The sequence below is a fragment of the Ascidiella aspersa genome, chromosome 1 (assembly GCF_963924565.1).
Source record: "Ascidiella aspersa chromosome 1, kaAscAspe10.2, whole genome shotgun sequence".
Classification (NCBI taxonomy): Eukaryota; Metazoa; Chordata; class Ascidiacea; order Phlebobranchia; family Ascidiidae; genus Ascidiella; species Ascidiella aspersa.
Window position 1 is genome coordinate 27,965,880 of NC_139447.1, and position 25,172 is coordinate 27,991,051.

Consider the following 25,172-nt stretch of genomic DNA (forward strand, 5'->3'; position numbering starts at 1 on the left):
CAACGGCTTTCGCGTTTACCTTGCGGGACGCACTTGCAGCACTCGTCCGACTCAGGGTCGTCCATCAGCACTTCGCCTTCCGAGCACGAGTCCTGGGTGAGTCGGCAAACCTTCGAGCAGTCCTGGCTGTTGTCCTCGCATCGGCAAACCTCACACTCGCTCTCCCATATGTTGTCGGGCTAAAGATAAAACAAAACAACGGGTTAGACCCAAATGTTGCCGCCATCTAGGCCGAGGCCTTTTACGCATGCAACTTTTTATTCTGTGCCAAAAAGCAAGGTTAAAAAAATTGCCTAAGGTGAGGAATGGTGGCCTTTAGATAAAGCAAAACGACAGGTTATAGACCGTTGTCATCATATAGTCCCAATGTTGCCGTCATATAGTCCTAGACCTTTTACTTTTATTCTGCTTTTATTCTGTGCCAAACAGCAAGGTTAGAAAAAGCTGGTCTACGGTGAGGAGTGAACATATATTAAGCCTTTCCGTCTTTCTATTTACCATATTAGTTGATAGCTGTTGCAGCATTGCAATTGTCAATAAAGCTTTGGTACCTAAGTTTTTATAGTGAACTATATACATTCCTGTTTGTATCTTTATGGTTTATTGACATTTTAATAAACTGATGAGACCCCTTCCCCGGGTGAATGATTTTTCTTCAATGTTGAAGTTTTCCAAGCATTATTACCGTAATTTTATTCAATGGTTGTATTCTATTCAATCATGTGTTAATCTGAAAACTATGTTCTAAATTACACCAACAGTTATCCAAGCAAAATGTTACCCTACCGCTGGTCGATTGTAATCGACGCCATCAATGACGCAGTTCGACTCGACAGGAACGGTCGTGGTCGCGACACCAGATGGCGTTGTCGAGCCAGACTTGGTGGTCGTTTCGCCGCCAGATAGCGTAGTTGAGCTCACCACCGATTTAGTAGTGGTTCGCGCCACACCGCCGCTAGTGGTTGACTGGTAGCTAGATTTGGTTGTTACGTGGCCTGAAGAGGTTGTGGTTTGGTCAACTGGTCCAGTGGTGGTTGGTGCGGTAGTTGTAGTGGTGATGGTCACGTTGTACGGTGCGCAGTAACAGCATGTGCCTGGAATGGTGTTAGAAATTTTTGATAATTTGTCTTGACGTCTACTCCAATGCGTCGCGTGAATACAGCAACAAAAAATCAGCAGTTGTTTTTCCTGTATTATTTTGCATCGGTGATGTATAAGGTTTAAATTTCTCAACGATAAGTATAGTTCAACGCTATTCAACAGTGTGGAAGTAAGATCTATGCGAAAATAACTGTGAGACTTAATTTAACTACAAATTTAATATAGACGCATTTTTCGTTACTGACTTAGGTTAGACTAATTGTGTTTAATTTTCAGTTGATCTGCACTTCCTTTGACTCAAGCAAGCGAATAAAACACATCAATGCAGTCAGGTGTAATGCAGTGGGCATCAACATTTTGATTTAAGCCAGACAAATATAAAGACTACGGTGTTCCGCAGAAATTCCAATTCTGTATCGAAATTTGTAAATCGAAGGTTTTAGGGTTGGCTTTGGTGACCGTTAAAAAATTATAAGCCATACTTCATGATAGTATTCTCGTACCTGGTACTTCGATGAAACGCTGACCGAGCTCGTCACAGGCCTCTTGTGTGAGTCGGCATCTGTCGCTCTCGCAGTGTTCCTGTCCATCGAGGCACTGGCAGTACATGCAGTCGCCCTTCCAGTAGTACTCGCCCTCCTACAAACAAATGTCGGTGACAATGTAAAGAAATGAACCAGCCATGGGACTCGAACTCATGGCCTGGACTTGATCGCAGTCTTTTAAAAAGGCACCTTTAAAAAAGATTTATCGCAAACGAAACTTTTTACGATGTCAGAAGTTTGCAACGTGGAATGCATTGTTTCTAAACAATCCTTCTGATTGAACTTGATATTTACAGCGACAAAAAGCGTGGTTATACAAATAGGTTAGAATACTGGGAAGCAATTTAACCATATGCACTCCTGGTCCCTTAATATTAAAATTTTTCGAAAGGCTGGTCGGCTAGACTTCAAACTTTTGGACATTTTGTAAAGCGCACCACCAACGAAACATGAAAAAGAAAAAATGATAGATTTAGGAAATGTTAATCGTTTTTAGTCTCTTTCAGAATGTGTTTACATGTGGTATGCAAAGTTTTGATTTGTGTTTTAGTCAAAATTATTTCGCAGAGTGATCAATTTGATTACACATTTCACCGAAAAAACGGTGAAATTGGTAGTAGCCTACACATAATCACATATGGTCCCACGGGAAGAGCTATCGAATCGAACACGAGAAAGGGACTGGTTAATTTCCAAGCTGCAACTCTGCCGTCACACTGGCAGCCCTTTTATCCTAACAATTTATAAGCTCTACCAGGCCAATGACAAAGTTAAGTTACCGTGAACGTCCTTCCGTCGTAGACACAGCTTCGGTCGCAGTCCTTCTCGTACTGAATGCACTTGCGAGTGGAGGCGTCCTTGATAGATCCAGACTCGCACCCACACAAGTCGCATTCATTCGCTGGCTCAGTACCGCAGCGCGAAGGAAGCTGCCCTGTAGCACAACAAATGCAACCCGTTTTAATAAAACCGCCATCGTTTTAGTCATCAGGTATTTATTGGGTGATGTGGTATCTTTCCCGAAAAATCGCAGAGCGTAAATAGCCGTTTACACTATAGCTGCGCTGAGCTGGGCGTGAAATTATTTACACTACAGCTGAGCTGAGCTGGGCGTGAAATTGCGTTTGGACCATGGCTGCGTAATTAAAAAAGCAAATTTAGTTTCACGTTACGATGTCAGTCGAGCAAAGCGTGAAAATCGCTCCAAGGCGTAACTTTTTGCCAGCTGCACGGAGCTTGAGTTTAGCAAAGCGTGAAACGCTCGCCACAATAGAAATCAAACGCAAATCTCGGTTTGCTAAGCTCAGCGCAGCTGTATTGTAAACGGATCTAAGGCGATTCATATTTAGAATTCGACCGTGCAGAAAACCAATGAAGATTTTTTCTGTTAAATATCGTGCGAGCTAACATTAATTTTATGCAAATCAGAATACTGAATTCATTTATGCTGTTGCTTGCTAGACGGGTTTAAAAGATTGGCGTACGACCTCGGATCTCGTAGCTCAGCTCCATGTTGCAATCATTACAGAAAATCTCACCAAAATGACGCTAAAGTGCTATACGATTGGTTTGTTGCAAGGATTTAAAGAAATTCTGAAACATAGGTAAGGCTAAACCAGGTCTCGTACTGTTTATAATAAATAGAGAGCATGTTTTATAGGAAATCATTTGTATGTTAATACTTGCCTTTACCGAGAATCTTCTGATTCTCGCATGTGACGAAACACTTGCAATCCCAGGAACAAGTTTTGTTAACCTCCTCGGTGGTCATTGAAACGGTGGTGGTCACTTGGAGCTGCAAGTTTGGTTAAAAGTTTTGTTTACATTTTACCACCGAGAGTAATATGGGTTAAGGTAATATACACAATACATACCGTTGTGGTTTCGGCAATACTTGATGACGTTGTCACCACTTCTGAACGTGTGGTTCCGGTGGTGGTTGTTTCGCCGGCCTTTGAAGAGGTCGTTTCACCAACCTTTCCAGTGGTGGTTGTTTCACCAGACTTTAGAGTGGTTGTTTCACCAGCCATTCCTGTAGTAGTTGTTTCACCAACAATTCCTGTAGTAGTTGTTTCACCAACCATTCCAGTAGTGGTTGTTTCACCAGACTTTAGAGTGGTTGTTTCGCCAGCTATTCCGGTGGTGGTTGTTACACCAGCCTTAATAGTGGTAGTTTCGCCAGCCATTCCTGTAGTAGTTGTTTCACCAGCCATTCCAGTAGTGGTTGTTTCGCCAGCCTTTAGGGTGGTTGTTTCGCCATCCTTAAGGGTTGTTGTTTCGCCAGCCTTAAGGGTGGTTGTTTCGCCAGCCTTTGAAGTGGTCGTTTCACCAACCTTTCCAGTAGTGGTTGTTTCACCACCTTTGAGAGTGGTTGTTTCACCAGCCATTCCTGTAGTAGTTGTTTCACCAGCCATTCCAGTAGTGGTTGTTTCACCAGCCTTAAGGGTTGTTGTTTCGCCCGCCATTCCGGTTGTGGTTGTTTCGCCGGACTTCGAAGTGGTTGTTTCGCCGACCATTCCGGTGGTGGTTGTTTCACCAGCCATTCCAGTAGTGGTGGTTACACCAACGTTTCCTGTAGTGGTGGTTACACCAGCCTTAATAGTGGTGGTTTCGCCAGCCATTCCTGTAGTGGTTGTTTCGCCAGCCATTCCAGTAGTTGTGGTTACACCAATTATTCCAGTAGTGGTTGTTTCACTAGATTTTGCAGTTGTTGTTTCACCAGTAGGTGTAGTTGTCTGAACCTCAGAGCGACAATAGCAACAGGTTTCTGGTAAACGAACCAAAACCATTCCCTAAAATAGTACAAAAATTAATGTTAATGTAGTACTAATGGAGTGGTGGAAATCATTTCACAAACATAAGATATACCTTATCGCAAGTCAAAGTGCATTGCGTTTTGCATTCATAGGAGTTGTTGATACATGTACACACTTGGCAAGAGCTATGTTGTGTAATTTCAGTTCCTTCCTAAAATCAAGAAAGGTAAAGCTTTAGTTACCTTAAATTATTTGAAGGTATTTTTGAACCAGGAACTGAGTTGTTGCATATGTAGAAAAACAGGCGAAAGATGTGCGTTGGTTGGCAACAATTTATATTTTCGTTGAACACCGTAACTATAAAGCTAAAACATAATATGTACGGAGACTCACGATACAAATCGGCGTGGTTGTTTCGGGGCCTAATGTTGTGGTCATTCCAGAAGTAGAGCTACTCAGCATGCCGCCGCTCGTTGTGGTACCCATGGCCAAGGTTGTGGTGGTAACTTGTGGTCCGGTGGTGGTGGTAACTGCTGCACAACTTTCGGTTGTTGGAGCAAGGGCGCATCGTCCGTTGACATGAATGGCAGAGCTAATCACAAAACATAGTAAATATTTTTTCTATGTTTTAGAGGTATACTGTTTGCCGTATTAATGCGCACTAATTTTGGCTATTTTGCATTTATACCACGATAATTTACGAAAGCGATACTTGTGATTACAGATAATGCTGACATTCTAGTTGTAAATCGCAAGTAGTTACCTATCTGCACATTGACAGTAGACGTTGCATCCTTCCATATGCTGACAATCGTTTTGTTCGCCTTTGCAGCCTAACAGACAAGAACATTCCTCCGGGCAAACGTAGTTAGTAGTAGTGGTTTGAATAGCAGGGGTAGTTGTAGTGTCGGCCATGCCAGAGGTGGTGGTGACCCCAGCCATTCCGGTGGAAGTTGTTTCACCAGCCTTTGAAGTCGTTGTTTGAACGGCTTTGGGAGTGGTTGTTTCACCAACCATTCCGGTGGTTGTTGTTTCACCAGCCTTAAGAGTGGTCGTTTCACCAGCCATTCCGGTAGTGGTTGTTTCACCAGCCATTCCGGTAGTGGTTGTTTCACCAGCCATTCCAGTAGTAGTCGTTTCACCGGCCATTCCGGTAGTGGTTGTTTCACCAGCTATTCTAGTAGTGGTTGTTTCACCAGCCATTCCGGTAGTGGTTGTTTCACCAGCCATTCCAGTAGTGGTCGTTTCACCAGCCCTAATAGTGGTTGTTTCACCAGCCTTAATAGTGGTCGTTTCACCAGCCTTTAGAGTGGTTGTTTCACCAGCCATTCCAGTAGTGGTCGTTTTACCAGCCTTGGTTGTTTCACCAGCCATTCCAGTAGTGGTCGTTTCACCAGACTTAATAGTAGTCGTTTTGCCAGCCTTAATAGTGGTTGTTTCACCAGCCATTCCAGTAGTGGTCGTTTCACCAGCCTTAAGAGTGGTTGTTTCACCAGCCATTCCAGTAGTGGTCGTTTCACCAGCCTTTAGAGTGGTTGTTTCACCAGCCATTCCAGTAGTGGTCGTTTCACCCGCCTTAAGAGTGGTTGTTTCACCAGCCATTCCAGTAGTGGTCGTTTCACCAGCCTTTATAGTGGTTGTTTCTCCAGCCATTTCAGTAGTGGTCGTTTCACCAGCCCTAACAGTGGTTGTTTCACCAGCCATTCCAGTAGTTGTTGTTTCACCAGCAATACCAGATGTGGTGGTTTCGACCGACACAACGGTGGTTGTCGCAACGGGTCCCTTGGTGGTTTGAACGATGGTTGTGGTAGTCGTGACGACATTTTCAGATATGCACCTAGATTAAATAATGACGTTTTATTTTTAACAATTTATTTAAAGTTTGGAATCACAAAAATCTACGATTTAATATCGGTAGGCCGATTGGGCTTTTTACCAACACAAAGTAGTACGGCTACGTATTGCCAGTAAAAAAGGTTTCCTCACTTGCAACAAACGTCGTCTGTGTTGAGCAGAATCTTGTTTTCGGCTCGACAAATCTCCTCAGTCAATGCGCAGAAAGGAACGCAAATTTCCCGGTAGAGACCTTCCTCGTAGTAGCAGACGCACGCCTCGCAGTCGCCGCGAATGTAAGTCTCGTTCACCTGCAAGTCCATAGAGATTGAAAAGATTGAACGGACTAAAAATTAGGCGATTTTATTATCTGCCAAAAAACTTCTTTTGGGAGCCCCCTTTTGTTTACCAAACCACAATTTTGGATATTTTAAGTCAGTGCTTTTCAACAGAGTGTACCAAAATTCTTAGGGTGTACCACATTAACGAGGTGAAGTGGGGTGTACAAGATTTCACATTACAATAAGCCTATGAGCGGGTATCATAATAAGTAAATAGGTTTATTACCAGTCTGACTGGAGTGTACAACACATGGCACAACATGTAGTTAGGCGTGGGTAGCTTATAAAATACTATATTCTATCTGTAACATCATAACCAAACATTTCCCTTGAATCGTTATTGTACTAGCTAGTTCTTCATAATAGTTAATAGATTTCAGTACAGCAGGGTGTATGTTTCTTTAAGTTTACTGCATTGCGTGTACTGGAGTGTATAATTTCTTCAGTAAACATAAAAGTGAGTACTGTTTTACAAAATGTTGACAACCACTGTTTTAAATACCTATATTTTGAAGTTTTACATTTATATGATTGCTATTTTTTATATGCTGTCAAAAAGTAAAACTGTGGCAAGATAACACAGTATTTGGTTTCAAATAGTAGCGGATTCTCGTGAGCCGCAAGCTATTTTTGTACTTTGAAGGAAGAAAAAATACGAAATCCAATTCCGTTGCCCAAACGTTCAGAAGATGAAAAAACGCAAAAAATCCTGAAACTGGACGAGAGTTGTGATTAAGGTATATTTTCCATGTGTATTAGTACGGAGTGACCACCATTTGCCAATGGAGCGCATAATCTCACCGGGTATATCTCGTCTCCCACTCGACACGGCTCGGCACAAGGAGTCTCGAAGTGCAAACACATACTGGTGTTCCACATAACCGTGTCCTTGATGCTGCCCGATGGACACGCGCAATCTCCACATGTTTCGTCCTTTTGGAAAGGAGGCGATGATCCTGGTACGTATTCGTTCTGTGATGTTGGAAGAGGAATGTGGGTTACTAATAGACATATAGGGTTTATTCGAAACCAGTATGAGATCTTCTAGATTCTAGACCAGTGTTCTCCTATGCTGTAAAACCGACAAAGTTATCCGGTATTACTCAGATTGCATTCCCTTGGCTTATTGAATTATTGCATTATTGCAGTGAAATGGTCTTCAACTAAAAAGGTTAAAAAAAATATTTTTTGTGGTTTGAAACGACGACGGATTTTTTACACTTTAAACAACTGACCAAATTTGTTTAACGATATGTTGTTATCAAAATGGAAAACGGTCAAGTATAGCATTTCGATGTCCATAAATGGCTAAAAAACATTTTTAAATAGTGCGCCAAAATACATTAGGTTATATGTTTAAAAAAATAATAATATTGCAAAGTGTAAAATTAGTTTACAATCGATCAAATTATTTTAAAACTATCTTAATCACGATATCATAATTATAAAAAGAGAGACGCAAACGACACTACTTCAACTAGTTTAACTTAGAATTCACTTTGTGTTTTTCAAACATTTGTTGGCTAAGTAAATCAGTTAGGCCCTTGAGTCGATTACGTCTGACTCAAAAAGTTTAACAATTTATCCAAAATTATGAATTTACATCTAAACATTTACCTGCTGGACACATGTGACGTATTCTGTGCACTTGTCGGGGCAGAGTGGTCCAGATGGGGTGGTGGTTGCAACCATTCTGGTGGTGCTTGGTGGTTGCGTGGAAGTTGTAGTTGGCGCCGCTTCGCAATGGCAGCAAACGTCATCGCCAGATACGAAAATCATGCCCTTCTGTAATTCGAATGAAAGAAATTTTAATGTTTTTCTGGAATTTCTTTCAATTAAAAAAATCGTGTCAGGTAATATTTTAAATGCTTACAAAAATGTATAAGTTAATTTTGGAAAACAGTGACTATTGTCAACCCTGACCATGATTGTATAATACAGGATTTTCTCGGCTTACAGGTTGCGATAAACAGGACATGTGGACACACCCATTGTAAGAACATATTACTGCATTGCTTGTGATTATACATATTACAAAACATTAAAAAACGAAGAATATAATTGTAATGCTGTTGTTTCAAAGACAAAAAGAAACCAGGCAAGGAAGGTAGGAAAAGTGGTTCTCGCAAACCGACAAGGAAATCTGTCAAGAAAAATATTTTTTAAATAAGTCCCCGAATCAACAAGCACGGGTTCGAATCCCACTCACGGAGGTGCAGTCGTACGACATCAGGTTGCACTTCTCGTAGCAGCGAGTGGTCGGCGATCCGTCTACCATCTCGCACGCGCACTCTTCGCACGTGCCCTGGGGGAACTTGCTGCCAACTGGGAAGGTCTCCCCGTTCACCACACAATCGTCGCACGATTCGGGATAGTGCAAGCACATTCCAGTTTCCCATGCCTCGTCTGCCATACAAAGCATTGGTGTTATACGATATTTGTAAATCGTCATTTGTAGGGCAACCGTCAGAAGTCAAAATCGGGTGTTTCAACAAATGGCGAATCTTATAACACTTACAGACTCGTCGCAAAATGGAAAAGTTATTTCTCAGGTTTAAAACTAACTTCTCATCTACTCAAGCCAGGTCCATTTGAAGTCATTGCCACGATAGGACAAGTCCAAGTCAAGTCATTTCGCTAAGAAAAATTCTCGATTTAAACCAAAAGAAAGTTAACTCTTAGTTCATATAAGTTCATTTTGACAGGGAAACATGTGCACATTGAGTCATTTGCAATGTAGGTTGAGGCCCATGTTAATTTGTTTTTAACCAATAGCTAGTCAATTTCCATTCCACGTTGTCTGACTCAGCAAGCTAAAATTAAGCCATGGCAATCACCGTGTAAGTGGTGGACTAGTGATTCGTTAACTTACAACACTAAAGACTGTAATAATGATACAGTTTTACCTTCCAATTGGAATAAACATAATAGCCCGTTCTACGATTCATTAAAATAGACAAAAGTAGTACCTCTTGTGGATCGGGCGGGGCAGGGACAGTCCATGCACAAGAAAGGATCGCTGCCGATAGCGAACGATGGAATCTCCATTGGGTCGAAGTTGCGCAACTCTTCACAAGTGAGGTTGTGCACACAGCTTTGTTCGCAAGCTGAAATCATAATTAAACGCTAATACAAATCATCCGCTCGCGTTGAATTGAGTATTTGATATTGCTGGAGATTAAATAATTTGCAGTGGAATATACATTGGGCTTTAAAATGGAAAGCAAAGACAACAAACATATATATTTATGTGCACAGAATATGTCACATATTAAAAAGACTTCCCAGTAACAGATTTTCTCATGGACATACGTTCCGATTAAAGCACAAATTTATCACCTGAATGGCACATACAGTATTTTTCATTCCTACTTCATAACATGTTGATCTAAATACAAAGAAGGGTGACAACACACATGGCATTGGACTATAATATTTATAATAACAAAATCAGTTTCAAGCTTACCAAATCTGCAGGCGATAAAGCTTCCCAATCTTTAAAAGCGAGATAACGAGCGGCCCCAATCAACAATATCGAACTTACGCGTCAAAGTGGTGGTCGGCGGAACAGTAGTGGCCTCGGTGGTGGTAGTTGGTGCTTCGGTGGTCACGACGCTCTTCCGTGTGGTGGTTGTGACTCCAGGACAGAGGAAGGCGGGAGGGGAAAGGATGCAACGCCAGTTGGCGCGGTCGTACACGTTCTGCGCGCTGTTGGGGCAACGGCAACTGGAACGAAAAAATTGCGTTTTGACTGGTTAAGCAAGGTGGAGGGGCATGCGACCTGAAAGTTGGATGGTCTGCCAATGGTTACATTTTCACAAATAGATTTGGAATCGTTAAAATAGGTTGAAAAAAGTGATGGTACGATCCTAATTTGTAAAAAAGGACATTGCTGTTTGTCGCGAAATGTTAGTTTCGCAACAGAAAACACGGGGCGAAATTAATATGAAAAAATGAATTTGGACCGGTAAAAGACAAAATTTGCTGCTAATTCATTTGAAATATTGTCATAGGAATAAGCTGCATAGGATTATTTGGTTTTACGAATGCGATAGCAACTATAACTCCGACCAAAACAAGACGAACTTACGCCAAAGTACATTCTGGCAAAGCTGAACAAGCGTCGGTTGAGCCATCACAGTTTGAAATACAGAGACATGACTGCGAGCAGGTTGGTGGTGTGGCGGTGGTGGTTGCCTGACCAGGAGTGGTGGTTGTATGACCAATAGTTGTACCAGAAGATGTGGTTGCCTGGCCAGCAGATGTAGTAGCCTGACCAGCAGATGTAGTAGCCTGACTAGCAGATGTAGTAGCCTGACCAGCAGTTGTAGTAGCCTGACCAGCAGATGTGGTAGCCTGACCAGCAGTTGTAGTAGCCTGACCAGCAGATGTAGTAGCTTGGCTAGCAGATGTAGTAACCTGACCAGCAGACGTGGTAGCTTGGCCAGCACTGGTTGTCACTTGACCAGAGGAGGTATTGGTTTGACCACCTTGTTTTGTGGTAGTTGCAACCGGAGTAGTGCTGCTTACTACAGATCCCGATGTGGTGGTTGAAACTGGTTCTGAGAGAAAAAGTGCGTAATGTTGTAAAAATAATTTCAACTTTTTATAAATGTATATAGAAAAAGGGTAATGGCAAACACAATAAAATAGACTCGACTCTGGTTTCCAAATTTGACTCCGGTTTTCCCAATTGGTTCCATTAGGGGGCATTTCTTCAGAATTATTTTAAGGAGGTGATTTGTGATTTATATGTTTAGGGTTGGTCTGGGACATTTGAAACGTGCTCGTTGCTTAGATAACTTGCAACGGGGACTAGGCTAAATTGATAGATAAATTTATGTTTTAAGATATAACTTTCCACTTTTCAGAGAGAATGTACCTTTGCTTGTGGCAGTGTACGTAGCAGTGGTCGTCGCTTGGGTCGCAACGCAGGCGCAGCATTGGTCTGTAAAAAAATACGCGTTTGAAAATTGTAATACAAAGATACGAAAAAATACACTGTCAAGGTATAACTGCCGCTTTAGCGTATTTACCATCATTCCCTCTTCTGAGCACCTTTCCTTCCTGTTGGCAAATCTCGGGTGTGAGGTTGCACGTCACAGAGCACACTTGCTCGCCGCTCGGAGTGCAATTGCAAGAGTAGCAGTCGCCCTCTGGCCATGTTGTGGGCTCTAAAAATTGAATTACAGGTTTTCAGGCATTTATATAAAGTACAATATAATTTACAAATGCCCTTGTACATAACACGCAACTAATGTCAAACAAAATACCACCCTTTTTTAATTTGCGGTAAATTAGGCCATTGCTGCCAAATTAGGGGTCGCGCAAGTTTTATGTGTCGCGATAAATTCACACAAATTGTGTTTGAAAAGCTCTACTATACACCAGTTTGAAAGCTCTACTATATACCAATTCAAATCTATTATAGCTGCAACATAAAAATGCAAAGTGTAGCTGACCGTCGATGAGGAACGAGATCTCGCTGATCTCCGGCTTCCTCCTCTGGACGGGCGATCCGTCCTTGGGGATCTGCGTCCCGTACACGTGAAGACGGAAAATGCGCGCCGAGCTCTGGAAGGGCTCCGACACCTCGGTGACAAACTCGCTTCCCGCCTTGCATCCGATGGTCGCTACTTCCACCCACTTAAAGGCGCCGTAGCGCTGCTCTTCAAGCGCCTGAAATCGGACACGAATGGAGATCGATGAGCATCGTGTTTGGCAATACCACATGTTAAGTTAACTTTCCTATCTCTCATGCGCTTTAATTTATGTGTTGGGCTCATGTGACTTTAATCTTAGTTTTTCCATCACTTTGTGTTTGTGCTTCAAGCAGTAAGGAGCTTCAGCCTTTATATTATAGCTTGTTGGTCTTTCGGTTATCTCTCGTACGAAATATGTGCGACCGAGTGATTTCTGGCATCGGCACACATTACAGCGGAGCAAAAATGGATAAGTGAATAACCCAAAGGTAAAGTCATAATTGAGTGACGGAGAATACATTTCATTGAATACGGTAAGATTAAAATGTGCAAGGATGCAGTCATTTCAACTTTCCAACATATTTCTGTCATAAATTTGCTGGATGGTACTGATGTGTTGCAGATGTACAACAACCTATCAAATAAACTAAACTCATGTCATACCAACCGGCAGCGAAGTTTTTTAAGATGACTCTATAGCAGTGGTTCTCAACCGCCGGTCCGCGGACCGGTGCCGGTCCGCGTCAACTTTCCTGCCGGTCCGCCAAATATATTACAATCTTAAATCTCAACTACAAAATGCAAGATGCTGATTGCTTGTCCACCAAATTTAGAACTTCGCCAGCTTAATTTGCAACATTGTGACGTAACATAGAGTTAATGGTCTACTTTGGACTTTATCGTACGTCACAATGGTGCAAGTGTTGTACCCAACTGTTTAAAATTAGGCTACTGATAGTTCAAGTCGTAAACTTTAGGACCAGTTGTATATGAAAAACTTTAATAGAACCACGTATAACACGTATGATATAAAAAAACAGCAGCAAATTGCTCAATGAATTTAAGTTTCCGCTCTTTGCTTTTAAGTTGCATACTTTTGTCATATTTGCATTTTTCGTTGATTTTGATTTTTGAAGGTCCACCGGTCCGCAAAATTTGTTTTGAAATTTTACCGGTCCGTAAGGTAAAAAAGGTTGAGAACCACTGCTCTATAGTGTTATTCACTTTACTCTATAGTTTTACCAAACATATGGTGTATGTTTTTATAAATGGCCAATACGCTTCGACGCTTCGTTGTACTTACAATCATGGTGGCCGCCACTTCAATGTCTTCCATCGTATCACTGAGGCGGCAGTCGACGCGCAGACGTATCACGTGGTACAAGTATCCAAGGTCGAATTCCATGTCGCGATTGAACACATCGCCTGGTGATAAAAATAAGTCAAATACCGTGTTAGATTGATATGTTTTTTACACAAAACCTATGTATTCTACTATGCTATATAGCCGACGAAATCGTATTTTTTTCTTATACTTGCTGTATACATTTATGCTGGCTGTAAAATTTGTATGCTATTACGTTGTGGCTGTCTTTATTTTATTCATTTTTATTGCAACCACCATTGGGTAAGTTTGTTTGTCAAGTTAGAAAATAACGACTTTGAAATATAACACAAGGAAGCTTCTATCAGTAACCTGTTATATATATTATACAGTGCGTTAAAATATTGCAATTGAATAAAAAAGCTTAAATTTCTACCAATCAGTACAATGTGAAACATATTTTTTTATCACAACAGGTGTCTCAACCAAATACCAACTTCTAATCAACACAAAGTGATTTACAGATTTAGAAGGCCGTCAAACCAGCTGAGTAGGAAATGCGGCGGCCCGAGTTCACCAACCTGACGGGTTGACATCCCAGTAGGTTTGAGAGTTCTCGTCGACCGCCAAACTGCCGTCGATGCTCGCCGTCTCGCCTTGCTCGTTGCTGTACTCGGGAAGCTTGTCGTCCACTCCGTTGGTCCACACCTCGCCCGGCATGTACATGGTTTGTGTCATCCAGTTAGGCACCATCGACCAGCCTAGCATGGCGAAGAGGAGGCAAGTTAGATCTTACAAGGGCGAAGGTTTGTAAACCGAAGTTGAGAGAGAACACGCTGTCGAAGGTTTCACATACGGGCGTTTGGTCAATATAAATTTAGTTGTTTGTCACCATTTAACCTGCAAAGTTGCGTTTAGACCGAACAAGAAACGTGTCACAGAGAAATGAAGTTCGATTTGTTTGTTTTATGAAAACGATCAACTTGAGAATTAAACGAAAACTGAGAGAATTGGTTACTGAAAGATTTCTACAAACCCCGAAAACCAGAGATCGACCAATATAACTGTTTTTTGAGCGATATACCGACAATAAGACTTTTTTGTATTTACCAACCAATAACGATAGACGTTTTTATTTACTTGACATACACTTAATAACTTTAATCAAATGAGCATATAATTCAAATTACATTCAGTTGAACGCAATAAACCAAACAATCTTTAGTCGTTCTGCTATAAAGTGAAAGCAAACTACAAATAAGAAATCTCAATAATTATAGGTAACTTGTTAAAGGAAACGTTGTGGAATAATTTCATAGTAAAATATCGCCAAAGTATTGGCCCAAGTTTACCGATGTCGATATGTCGGTGGGTGTGAAATGTCGGTCAATATTATCGGTAAACGTTTTCTAAATACTGGTATATCTCCATTGTGGACACAAAATTATATACAGTTTTTTTTCAAAAACGCAAGATCGTAATAACAGCAGTTCAAGCACAACTAACTTGATCCCATCTTCTTTCCGTCCATCTCGCAAGGGCAGAAGTCAGCGATGGTCTTCACGCACAGCAGAAGCCCTGTGTTCCATACGGTTCCGGCCGGGCAAGAGCACTGGCGCTCCTCGGCACACTTGGCCACGTTGTCGCACTCGGCCTTAGGCTGGCCGTCGCAGTCACTGTCGCACACGCAGGCGCACTCTATAGAATAGGACACGGGGTCATCAATTGTTCTTTTCATAAAGGACCGGATAACTGTAAGATTGGCGTTCAAGGGCCGGATAGAAATTTTGTGTCGAACTTTATTAAGTTGATGTATTGTTAAACGAAGAAAGCATTATTAACTTGGCAGCAAAAGCTGTTGTGGCTTTTATAAATTGTCGTTTTGTTTATGTAATCAAAATTTAATTTGAAATTGCATTCGATAACAACTGTACTTTGTACTGATTAAGGAAAAAAGCCGCGGGGCAGTACAATTTACTCTGTGGGCCGGATCTGGACGTAGTTTAATGACCCCAGGAATAGGGTGACAATACAATGATTGCAAATATTTAGAAGCGTTTGTTGCACATTCGACCGCATCGAAATCGAACATTTTAGATATTGGATTTTTAGAACAAGACTTCTCAACCCTAAGGGGCCATGGTATCCTATTGAAAGGGATTACAGGATTTTAAGATAAAGTAGTACATTTATTGTTGAATAGCGATAAAATGCATGACGTTTATGTACAGTAACTATCCTTTTCTTTATAGGTCAACAAAGTAAGTAGCAAAGACACGTTTGCTTATCTATTTTAAGTGTAGCTCTGAAAACATGCCTTATTTTGATGTGTATCTGAATTGAATGTTCTTAAAAGAGTCGAGAAGTTCTACTATTGAATTATTTTGCATAATATATAGTTTCAATTGTTAAATTGTTCTTCCGGCAAAGCAACAGTGTACTTATAGGTTGTTCGCATTGTTAAGCCTAGTTAGTTGTCAACACTTACGTTATATCATAATGTATATTTTAAAATTGATTTAGCAATTTTTGTAACACCACTGTCTCCAGTTTTATATAAAACAGTGTTTTTCTCACCTCATTATTTTATATATGATGACATAAGAAACCATTTGCAACGTATAGTGCCTATTTTCACATTGCAGCGCAACTCCCAGATTTGTTTATAGGATATACACTTGAGACGTAATTATTACAGAAAGTGGTATCCTGTGAAAATGTCATAAAACAAAAACAATCCTAATCGCAAAACATAATATAATTTCCACAACAAATACAAAAAGTGAACATGAACTGCTTAAGCCCTCACCAGGGACGCATTGAGATTCGTCTCGTCCGTTGCTGCAATGGACCTTGCCATCACAAACCATACTGGAATCGGGTAAACACTCCCCGTTGCCACAGTAGAAAGCACATGCTGGGGTCGTGGTCATCTCTGGGGTCTAATAAACAAAAATAGATTTATAGCGGTTTGATTTTCGAAAACAATCAACTTGAGCATTAAATGAAAGCCATGAGAGGTGGTTACTGAAATAATTATGGAAACTCCGAAAACACCGTCTTTGTGTAGACGTTTCATTAGTAAAGTATGCAGACGTTTCATTAGTAAAGTATATCGAAAAAGGAAAAGGTATTTTACCGTCGTGGTTTCTCCACAGTTGAAGTCATCGCCAGCTATCACTTGTCCGCTGTGGTCACAATAAAGGATGTAACAGTGGCCGAGCGACTGTCCGCTTTCAATAACGGCCCCTGAAACGAAATTACAATGGTGACATACTTTGTGTACAGCTCTCTACTTAATAGTGGTATGTACGATATTAATGCTATAACATTATATTGTACTCCATAATGATTAATACGCAGTATTTAAGCTATTGCAAGCAATCACCTAATTCGTAGATCTTTCCGTTGTATACGCATCCTTGCATAGGAGTGCTTGTCATTGGTGGAGTGGTCGTAGTCTCTGGGCAGTCGTACTCATCTGTGCCATCTTGACAATCTTTTTTGCCATCGCATCTAAAGTTAAATTTACACTTGATAATAGCTACATCAATTCGGTATGGTATTGTACTCAGTTTTGAACGTGATGTTTTCAAACAATTTAGGTATGAATCACTTTCAAAAAGAACAACCTAGACTTAGTATGTTTACTAAGTTAAAGACAAAGGGGAGATATAAAGATTCACGAAACACTTTTTATTTGTGCATGTAGATTACAAAGAAGTTCAGAGTTATTTTGTATAACTATAAACATTATCGCATTTTATTTTATTTCAGTAGCATTTTGTTTGAAGCATTTATCTTTATAAATACAATTTCCAAGGTGTTTAAACAGGCCGAAAAACGCAGGAAACTTACTGCCATTTAATGGGAATGCATCTGGTCCCGTCACATCTGACCATATTGGTTCCGCATGGTTCCATTGTGGTAGTTGGTGCACTGGTTGTGACTCCTGCGTCGATATAATAACGGTTGACAAAAAATTGCCAATACTTCTACTGCTACTAAATATACGATATAAAAACAAAAAAGAACATAAAAACGAAAGAAACAATGTGACCTTATTGCATGAAAAGTAAAGCATTTTTTTTATTAAAATCGCTTTTATTAAAATCGAAAATCGCAGTTTTTTAAGTGTAACAACAGGCAATGTTGCAAACTATCTCCTTGTAAACTGCAAGTTACCTGCTCCTGAGCTAGTAGTGGTCACACCAGATGGAACGGTGGTTGTGACCACACCGCTGGTGCCGGTCACCAGACCAGTTGTGGTGGCCGGGACGGTGGTCGGGCTAAGTATCTCCTCGCAATCGGGACAGCATCGGCCGTCTACACTGACCGCCATGGTGCCGCTGGGACATTGAGCGCACACCATGACCGTACAAGCCAGGTTGCCCGCTTGTGTACACGTGCAGCTGGAACAGACGCCAGTCGACCAGGTAACTCCGACCTGTGTTTTGAGGCAAGTGTTTCAAGCAAAAACAAGTATCTCAAAAAAATATAAGCTTTACGTTTCAGACCTTTTAATTTAAAGTACAGTCCAAAACGTTTTAATTTGAAGTACAGCCAAAACGGAAAACACTAATCGTGTGGTTTAATCACGAAATTCTGTAAACCAATTGTTACAATATATATTGTTAGCCAAATAAAATAAAGCCGAATTAACTACGAAGAAAACAAAATGCGTGTCGAGAAACATTTTTGTGGAACTGAGTGATGTTGCATAGGAAGTAACCTATTACCAGCAATAGTTTAACAGGTAAAAAGAATATAATGTCCCCGAAAGGGAAATCAGTTGTGAGTTTGATCAAAAAGAGATAAGTTTTGGTTTTCTGCGTAATTATACAAACCCAGTTCATGGCAGTATGAACAGTCAAATATATGCTTTGGTCTCATGGGGGCCTTAGGAAACAAATGTTAAATGACTCTCGAAGGAACACACATGGTGTTCGATAACAGTGGCAAAACGTGAAAAGAAAATAATAATAATAATAATAATAATGCCGAAATCTTAAAGAAAACACTTTTCTTTCACGTCTGGACTGTCATCGTAGCATCGCTAACCCGTATCATCGCTAACCCGATCCCCAGTGGTGGCCCTAGTTGCAAATATGAAGCTGTTTCAAACTTTTAACATACCGCATGGTATACGCCGGCCGGTTGTTCGCACACGCCAGTAGTTGTAGGTCTGCAGCTGCAGCACACTCCATCGTCGGCGACGTGGTTGACCAGCTCAAATCCCGTCTCGCATTGCAGACTGCAGTGTTCGCCACAGCTCGCCTCGCCGTCTGGGTTACATTTGCACATCGTGCATTCGCCAGTAGTCCACACCGCGTCCATCTACACACACGAGTTACTTGTATAAGGCTCGGTTGGGCAAGTTAAGCTGAAGCGGTTGCGGATATTTGCGATGCCGTTTACTGTGGATCAGGGGCCGATCCTCGAATTTTGTTTTTGGGGCATGAAAAATGTATAGTTATGACGTCACAAGGTGTGTCATACTGTGAAGTCACAATCAAAACAATCTTATGAGATTAAAATGTATGTAAACGTCAAAACCGAACACGGTACGTTTTGATTGAGAGGTTACCATTAACATGGGCAACATGTTATATAAAATCGTAAAATCAAAAACAAAATTGCTTTAGATAGTTAAATTTAGTAAAAAATATAGTTTTTGGGGTGCATGGTCTCGTGCCCCCCACCACTTGAATCCGCCCCTGCTGTGAATGATTTTTGTTACCACGACCAACTAACCAAGGCGGTTCAATGACTCGTCGATTACACGGTAAATGGTTGTGATGAAACATTTCAAACTTAGCAATTTACATTTTTTTCATAAACTACTCAGTGATCGAAGAAAAAATATTAATACTTTGGTCGATCGAAAGGAAATGTCGTCGCCTTTTTTCGAAACCAAAAAGTTTTCTATTTTTATAGGTAACAGCAAACAGGTCGACTGATTAAATCTTGATGGGCGTAACAACTTAAATGGTAAAATTTCCACACTCACCTCGTAGCGAGTTCCGTTGTGTACGCATTGCCTCTCGGCGCAATAACAGCACTGTCCAGGTTCATTCACAAGTTCTTGGCTGTCTGTGCACTGCAAATTACACGACCTGGCGCACACGAAGCCCTCGTCGGTACACATACAAGTGGTGCATGTGCCCTCTTCGACCTTGTCGCCAAACTGTGGACAGTGTTTTATGACAATTATTAGCTGATATGGAATGGACACACCAGAACTAATGCAGAGTCTTGAAAACATCAGAAACTTATGACCAAAGTCTTGAAACACCAGAACTGATGCACATTAAACGGCAAAATAATCTAAACACTGCGTAACACTTTTGACAAACATCGACACTGCAAGACTTTGACGCAAACTCATTCTCGCGTACTCTTCCAAAAATGAGATACATATTGTAAATATTTTTTAGAAATATAAAAGTCATAGCCATTTTTTCTTAATACTATACAAGTTGCTTTAGGTAATCTTGTTTTAAATAATAACCCCTAAGAGTTCGTCTAGTATTTGCTGCTATCAGAACGTCGTTTTATAACTTTGTTTACACGATAAGAGCGACTTTAATCTAACATTTGGTAATCCTATGTGGTTATACAAGACGAAAATTTTAATAATTAATACATCAAGTTATTTTAATTGCTATTACAAAACGAGAAAAATAAATTAAATATATTTACCTGATAAAACTTGCCGTCTTCTTCTCTATAGCACGGGCACTCTTCGGGCATGATGCAGGTGCCATTGTTCATTACCTGGCCTTCGGGGCAGACGCAAGCTTTCTCGCAATCATCAACGCACTCTGAAGGGTTCTGGCACGTTTTCGAACATCCGCATGCAGTCGGGACAAACGGCTCGGTACATACCACTGAAGTAAAGTAACGTTAACCACAAATAAAGTCTAAGTACAAAGTATTTTTATTTGTTTTACACTTACGCTCTGTTGTAGTTTCTACACCGGTAGGCGTGGTGATTTCTGTCGTTTTTATGGTTGTAACGCCGGAAACCGTTGTCGTCAAGGAGGCACTGGAACTGCTTGTAACTTCTACATAAATACACGAACGTTAATGAAAATTAATGATGAAGGGTAGAACATCCTCATATACGTTACCGATTTAACTTAGGCAAGCCAACCTACAGAAAAGTTATAAAGTATTTTCGGAAGTAACGCAAAAATACAAATTTTGTGAGTTATATGTAAAACTTACAAATTCGTTGATTTTGTTTGTAACGCACCTAACACGGATTTAAACTATTTTAATGCAAAAAAATAGATAAAAACTATTTTAAGCACAAAAAAATAAAATAAAATAAAAAAATCCAAAATTTGAGCTTAGGGGATTTTGTATAGACAATGTCGTTTTCAGAACCCCAGGCGGGTTTAGGTATGTCTGTTGAATTACCTGGTACGGATGTAGTAGTTGTTCCAACAGTAGTCTTCGGATTGTATTTCGCGGTCGTTGTTCTAGTTATGGTAATCTTTGTTGTTGTTGTATCGTGCCCGGCCATGCTGGTTGTTGAAACTGGTCCACCAACAGTGGTTGTTGTTTCATGTCCTGGCATGCTGGTTGTTGAAACTGGTCCGCCAACAGTGGTTGTTGTTTCGTGTCCCGGCATGCTAGTTGTTGAAACTGGTTCACCAATAGTGGTTGTTGTTTCATGTCCTGGCATGCTGGTCGTTGAAACTGGTCCGCCAACAGTGGTTGTTGTTTCATGCCCGGCCATGCTGGTTGTTGAAACTGGTCCGCCAACAGTGGTTGTTGTTTCATGTCCTGGCATGCTGGTTGAAGAAACTGGTCCGCCAACAGTGGTTGTTGTTTCATGTCCTGGCATGCTGGTTGTTGAAACTGGTCCGCCAACAGTGGTTGTTGTTTCATGTCCCGGCATGCTGGTTGTTGAAGAAACTGGTCCGCCAACAGTGGTTGTTGTTTCATGTCCTGGCACGCTGGTTGTTGAAACTGGTCCGCCAACAGTGGTGGTTGTTTCATGTCCTGGAATGCTGGTTGTTGAAACTGGTCCGCCAACAGTGGTGGTTGTATCATGTCCTGGCATGCTTGTTGTTGAAACTGGTCCGCCGACAGTGGTGGTTGTTTCATGTCCTGGCATGCTGGTTGTTGAAACTGGTCCGCCAACAGTGGTGGTAGTTTCATGTCCTGGCATGCTGGTTGTTGAAACTGGTCCGCCAACAGTGGTGGTTGTATCATGTCCTGGCATGCTTGTTGTTGAAACTGGTCCGCCGACAGTGGTGGTTGTTTCATGTCCTGGCATGCTGGTTGTTGAAACTGGTCCGCCAACAGTGGTGGTAGTTTCATGTCCTGGCATGCTGGTTGTTGAAACTGGTCCGCCAACAGTGGTTGTAGATTCGTGTCCTGGCATGCTGGTTGTTGAAACTGGTCCGCCAACAGTGGTAGTAGTTTCATGTCCTGGCATACTGGTTGTTGAAACAGGTCCGCCAACAGTGGTTGTTGTTTCGTGTCCTGGCATGCTGGTTGTTCTTCCAATGGTGGTGGTTGTCTCGTGAGCTCTGGTTGTTGTAGTGGATACTTTGCCTGTGGCAATACGTTGTATTAAAAAGCTATATAGTAAGGATTAAGGAATGCATAATGTCGATCGTAATTACCTGTTGGTGTTGTAGTTGAAACCGTTGTCGTTGGAACTTCCTGTTTATAAAATAAAAGAAAAATATAAAAAAAGTAATAACTGACATGCTTGCAATCAGAAAATTGACTAACCTTACAAACTGCCAATATCGCGCATCGAGGCTTGTTGTTGAAGCAAATGCACTCGGTGCATTCGTCGGGGCTCCATCGTTCGTCAGTCATGTGGATACCACCTGCGACGCGGATTGTAAACAAACGATTTATGCTATTTTATGAAATCGTCAAGGATATTTTATAAAATCGTCAAAAGATTCGACTTTGATTTAAACCCTAATCTGTTAACCAAAGAAACTCATTTGCCGCTAACTTTAAACCACGTATTTTCTTACCGTTGTTGTCCAGACACGAACACTCGGAGGCTTCCACGCAAGTTGCTCCATCGAAGAAGGTGTTCTCGCCGCATTCGCAGCACACCTGTTCGCTCGTCACTTCGTTCGAGTAGCATCCAGCACCCAACGAGTGGCACACTCGAGTGCGACAAGAGGTGCAGTTGGTTTGGATCATAGGCGGAGTGCACGCTGCAAAGACGGAAATGTTTGGTAAGAAGGGCGAACATTTTAATATTGGAGTTCTATTAGCTTTTGTCCGTTTACGGCGGTAATAGTGTGGGACTCGAATCGATAGTTATTTAGTGTAATCATGACATAGAATAAATCGCATCACAAAGCAGTCAATTAATTTCGGCAGACCCGGTTTATTCGGAAATATGTCATATAAATGTCGTTACAAGTGTTTCAAGTCGCAAGGTTGGGTTACAAATTGCCACTGCATTCTTCTTGGCTTTGGTGTTAGACTGCATAGACTATACTAAAATTAAATACAGAAGTTCAATATCGTCACGTTCATAACGAAATTGCCCAAGTCATATTTTATTGATTTTCAAAGTTTTTGATTCAGTCACTCCTTGTTACCATCACCATCAACAGAAAAAGTGCTTGGGTCATTTTTAGGTCATTTCCCACTCCTTTGTGCAAAAAAATGGCTTAGGCACTTTTTCTATGGATGGGAAAGCAACAAGGATTGACTGAGGCAAAAACTCTGAAAATCATAAAAAATGACTTAGGCAATTTGGTTATGAGCGTGACGATATATTAAAACGGTATTTCGCCTATTGGGGGAGAAGTCTAACGTGGTATCCTTTATCGTTTAACTTGACTTAAATTCGAAAAAGTTAATCAAAGCAGCTTTATGAAAATGAAATTAATATTTTTGTAAGCGCACGACTTTTTTTCCAACTGCTAACCTGGAGGTGGCGTTGTGACTGGGGGAAGTGTGGTCGTGGTTTCGACGCCGCCAATGCTGGTGGTCGTAGTCACCAATCCTGGCGTTGTAGACACCATTCCTGAAGTTGTAGACACCATTCCTGAAGTTGTAGACACCATTCCTAGCGTTGTAGACACCATTCCTGAAGTTGTAGACACCATTCCTGGAGTTGTAGACACCATTCCTGGCGTGGTGGTCGACACAGTGACTGGTCCGCTGGTTGTGGTAGTAGTCTCCGGGCAGTCGTACTCGTCGCGTCCGTTTACGCAGTCAATGTTTCCATCGCAAAGCCATTTAAGCGGAATGCAAGAGGTCTCGTTGCACTGGAACTCGCCGGGACAGTGTTTGTCTGCAGTAGATTTAAATTGAAGTTTGACTGTTTTACCATTGGTTTTGTTGTTGAATTTAAACTGTAAATCTTTGCTATGGTCGCTGTCATCACAAAATTCAATTGCTTACGATTTTCGCTTTGATTTCGATTTTGAACTTTACTACAGTTTTTTGAAGTATTGTTTTCCGAAAATACACGAACATCGCAAAAATCAGTTCAAATAATAGCGCGATATCTTTTGTAACTAAAATTACAATGGATTTAGTTAAATCGCCACAATGCTGTGTTCGACAAACTTTTTTAAAATGACGATTCATAACCCAAAAATACACCTTTGTTGTTGCCGAGATAAGAAACTGGGCCCTTTGCAACACCCTGGCTCACTGCCACTACTTACCACATACTGGACAGCATTTTCCCTCCTCGTAGACAAGGTGGAATCCGTCTTCGCAAGCCTCAGCTGCGCACTGTTGTTGCACGCAATCCACGCTTCCCAGTTCGTTCTTGCAAGTGCAAGTCTCGCATGGGCTCGGTTCCCAAACGGCTCCGATTTCCATGCACCTGTAACCATGGAAATGCGACCGTATTGTAATCTATACACACAATACATAGGCAGTGTTGTTATGACTTAAGTCACTGTTTTCAAATGACTTGACTTGACTTAAGTTTTTATTGCTGCATATTGCGTTTGTGCTATTTTTTAAATTAAATTGTGACTCATAATCGGGCGAGTTAACCAATTTTAATAGTTTAAAAGTTTACTTTTAAGTCAATGACATGACATAATTATATGAAGTTTTCATACTTTCGCACTTTATTTTATTTTGATTTAAAATTCTACAAATAGCGTTTGAAACAAAAACATGCTTTACTAATCAAAATCCGTGATTAGGTTTTACGAATTTATGTTACATAAAAACAAACACTTAATCACATTCCGAACGCTTCGCATCCCATGCAAGGAGCATTAGTGGTCGTTGTTTCGTCATTAGGTCCCTTGGTAGTGACTGGAGCCGACGATGTGGCGACAGCGCCGCTGGTGGTGGACTCCGTTGACGTGGTGGTTGTGGCCTCACCTGGTATACATCTTTATTTGTTTAAAATCATTATTCAAATCCTATATAACTGTATTAGTATGTTATAATGTATAACGGTATATATATAAGATTGAGTCAACTTTTAGCAATTAGAAATGTTACATAAATTATGTATCTCATGTTGACTACGCAATATAAACTAGAAACAATGCTTTATTGATTTATAAGCCCGTATGCTTGGAACTGATGCACCCGCTTAACCTTTAACTGACCTTGTCTGCAGTAGCAGCAGCCTCCGTCACGTGGTTTGAAGACGAGCGTATCCCCCACGGCGCAGGTGACCTTGCATTCTTCCTCGCATTGAGCACTGCCATCGACGCACTTACACGTGGTACAGTTGTTGGGGCTCCACACACCTCCGCTCGGGTATCTATGTTGTACAAAGATTGTCTCACAACCACTAATTAACTAAAGTG

The 25,172-nt window shown here is 41.2% G+C and overlaps 1 protein-coding gene across 1 annotated transcript in view; it reads right to left on the bottom strand.

Annotated features, from left to right (window-relative positions):
• Positions 1–25,172, bottom strand: part of LOC146169242 (uncharacterized) — an 81,051-nt gene that overhangs the window by 2,505 nt on the left and 53,374 nt on the right. Inside the window, exons 74-111 of the mRNA XM_083386329.1 lie at positions 24,969–25,126; positions 24,594–24,735; positions 24,057–24,220; positions 23,309–23,677; positions 22,395–22,583; positions 22,138–22,238; positions 22,026–22,065; positions 20,809–21,954; positions 20,343–20,450; positions 20,086–20,273; positions 19,394–19,570; positions 18,520–18,720; positions 17,569–17,830; positions 17,242–17,335; positions 16,772–16,899; positions 16,523–16,632; positions 16,193–16,325; positions 14,890–15,135; positions 13,965–14,144; positions 13,363–13,484; positions 12,039–12,255; positions 11,613–11,750; positions 11,459–11,524; positions 10,667–11,138; positions 10,121–10,302; positions 9,546–9,683; positions 8,786–8,982; positions 8,194–8,361; positions 7,378–7,548; positions 6,389–6,546; positions 5,166–6,239; positions 4,796–4,994; positions 3,521–4,438; positions 3,333–3,441; positions 2,426–2,580; positions 1,605–1,740; positions 787–1,094; positions 20–179 (exon numbers count right to left, since the gene is read on the bottom strand). Coding sequence (XP_083242455.1) covers positions 20–179; positions 787–1,094; positions 1,605–1,740; positions 2,426–2,580; positions 3,333–3,441; positions 3,521–4,438; positions 4,796–4,994; positions 5,166–6,239; positions 6,389–6,546; positions 7,378–7,548; positions 8,194–8,361; positions 8,786–8,982; positions 9,546–9,683; positions 10,121–10,302; positions 10,667–11,138; positions 11,459–11,524; positions 11,613–11,750; positions 12,039–12,255; positions 13,363–13,484; positions 13,965–14,144; positions 14,890–15,135; positions 16,193–16,325; positions 16,523–16,632; positions 16,772–16,899; positions 17,242–17,335; positions 17,569–17,830; positions 18,520–18,720; positions 19,394–19,570; positions 20,086–20,273; positions 20,343–20,450; positions 20,809–21,954; positions 22,026–22,065; positions 22,138–22,238; positions 22,395–22,583; positions 23,309–23,677; positions 24,057–24,220; positions 24,594–24,735; positions 24,969–25,126 — 9,224 coding nt within the window. The remainder of the gene's footprint in view (positions 1–19; positions 180–786; positions 1,095–1,604; positions 1,741–2,425; positions 2,581–3,332; positions 3,442–3,520; positions 4,439–4,795; positions 4,995–5,165; positions 6,240–6,388; positions 6,547–7,377; positions 7,549–8,193; positions 8,362–8,785; positions 8,983–9,545; positions 9,684–10,120; positions 10,303–10,666; positions 11,139–11,458; positions 11,525–11,612; positions 11,751–12,038; positions 12,256–13,362; positions 13,485–13,964; positions 14,145–14,889; positions 15,136–16,192; positions 16,326–16,522; positions 16,633–16,771; positions 16,900–17,241; positions 17,336–17,568; positions 17,831–18,519; positions 18,721–19,393; positions 19,571–20,085; positions 20,274–20,342; positions 20,451–20,808; positions 21,955–22,025; positions 22,066–22,137; positions 22,239–22,394; positions 22,584–23,308; positions 23,678–24,056; positions 24,221–24,593; positions 24,736–24,968; positions 25,127–25,172) is intronic.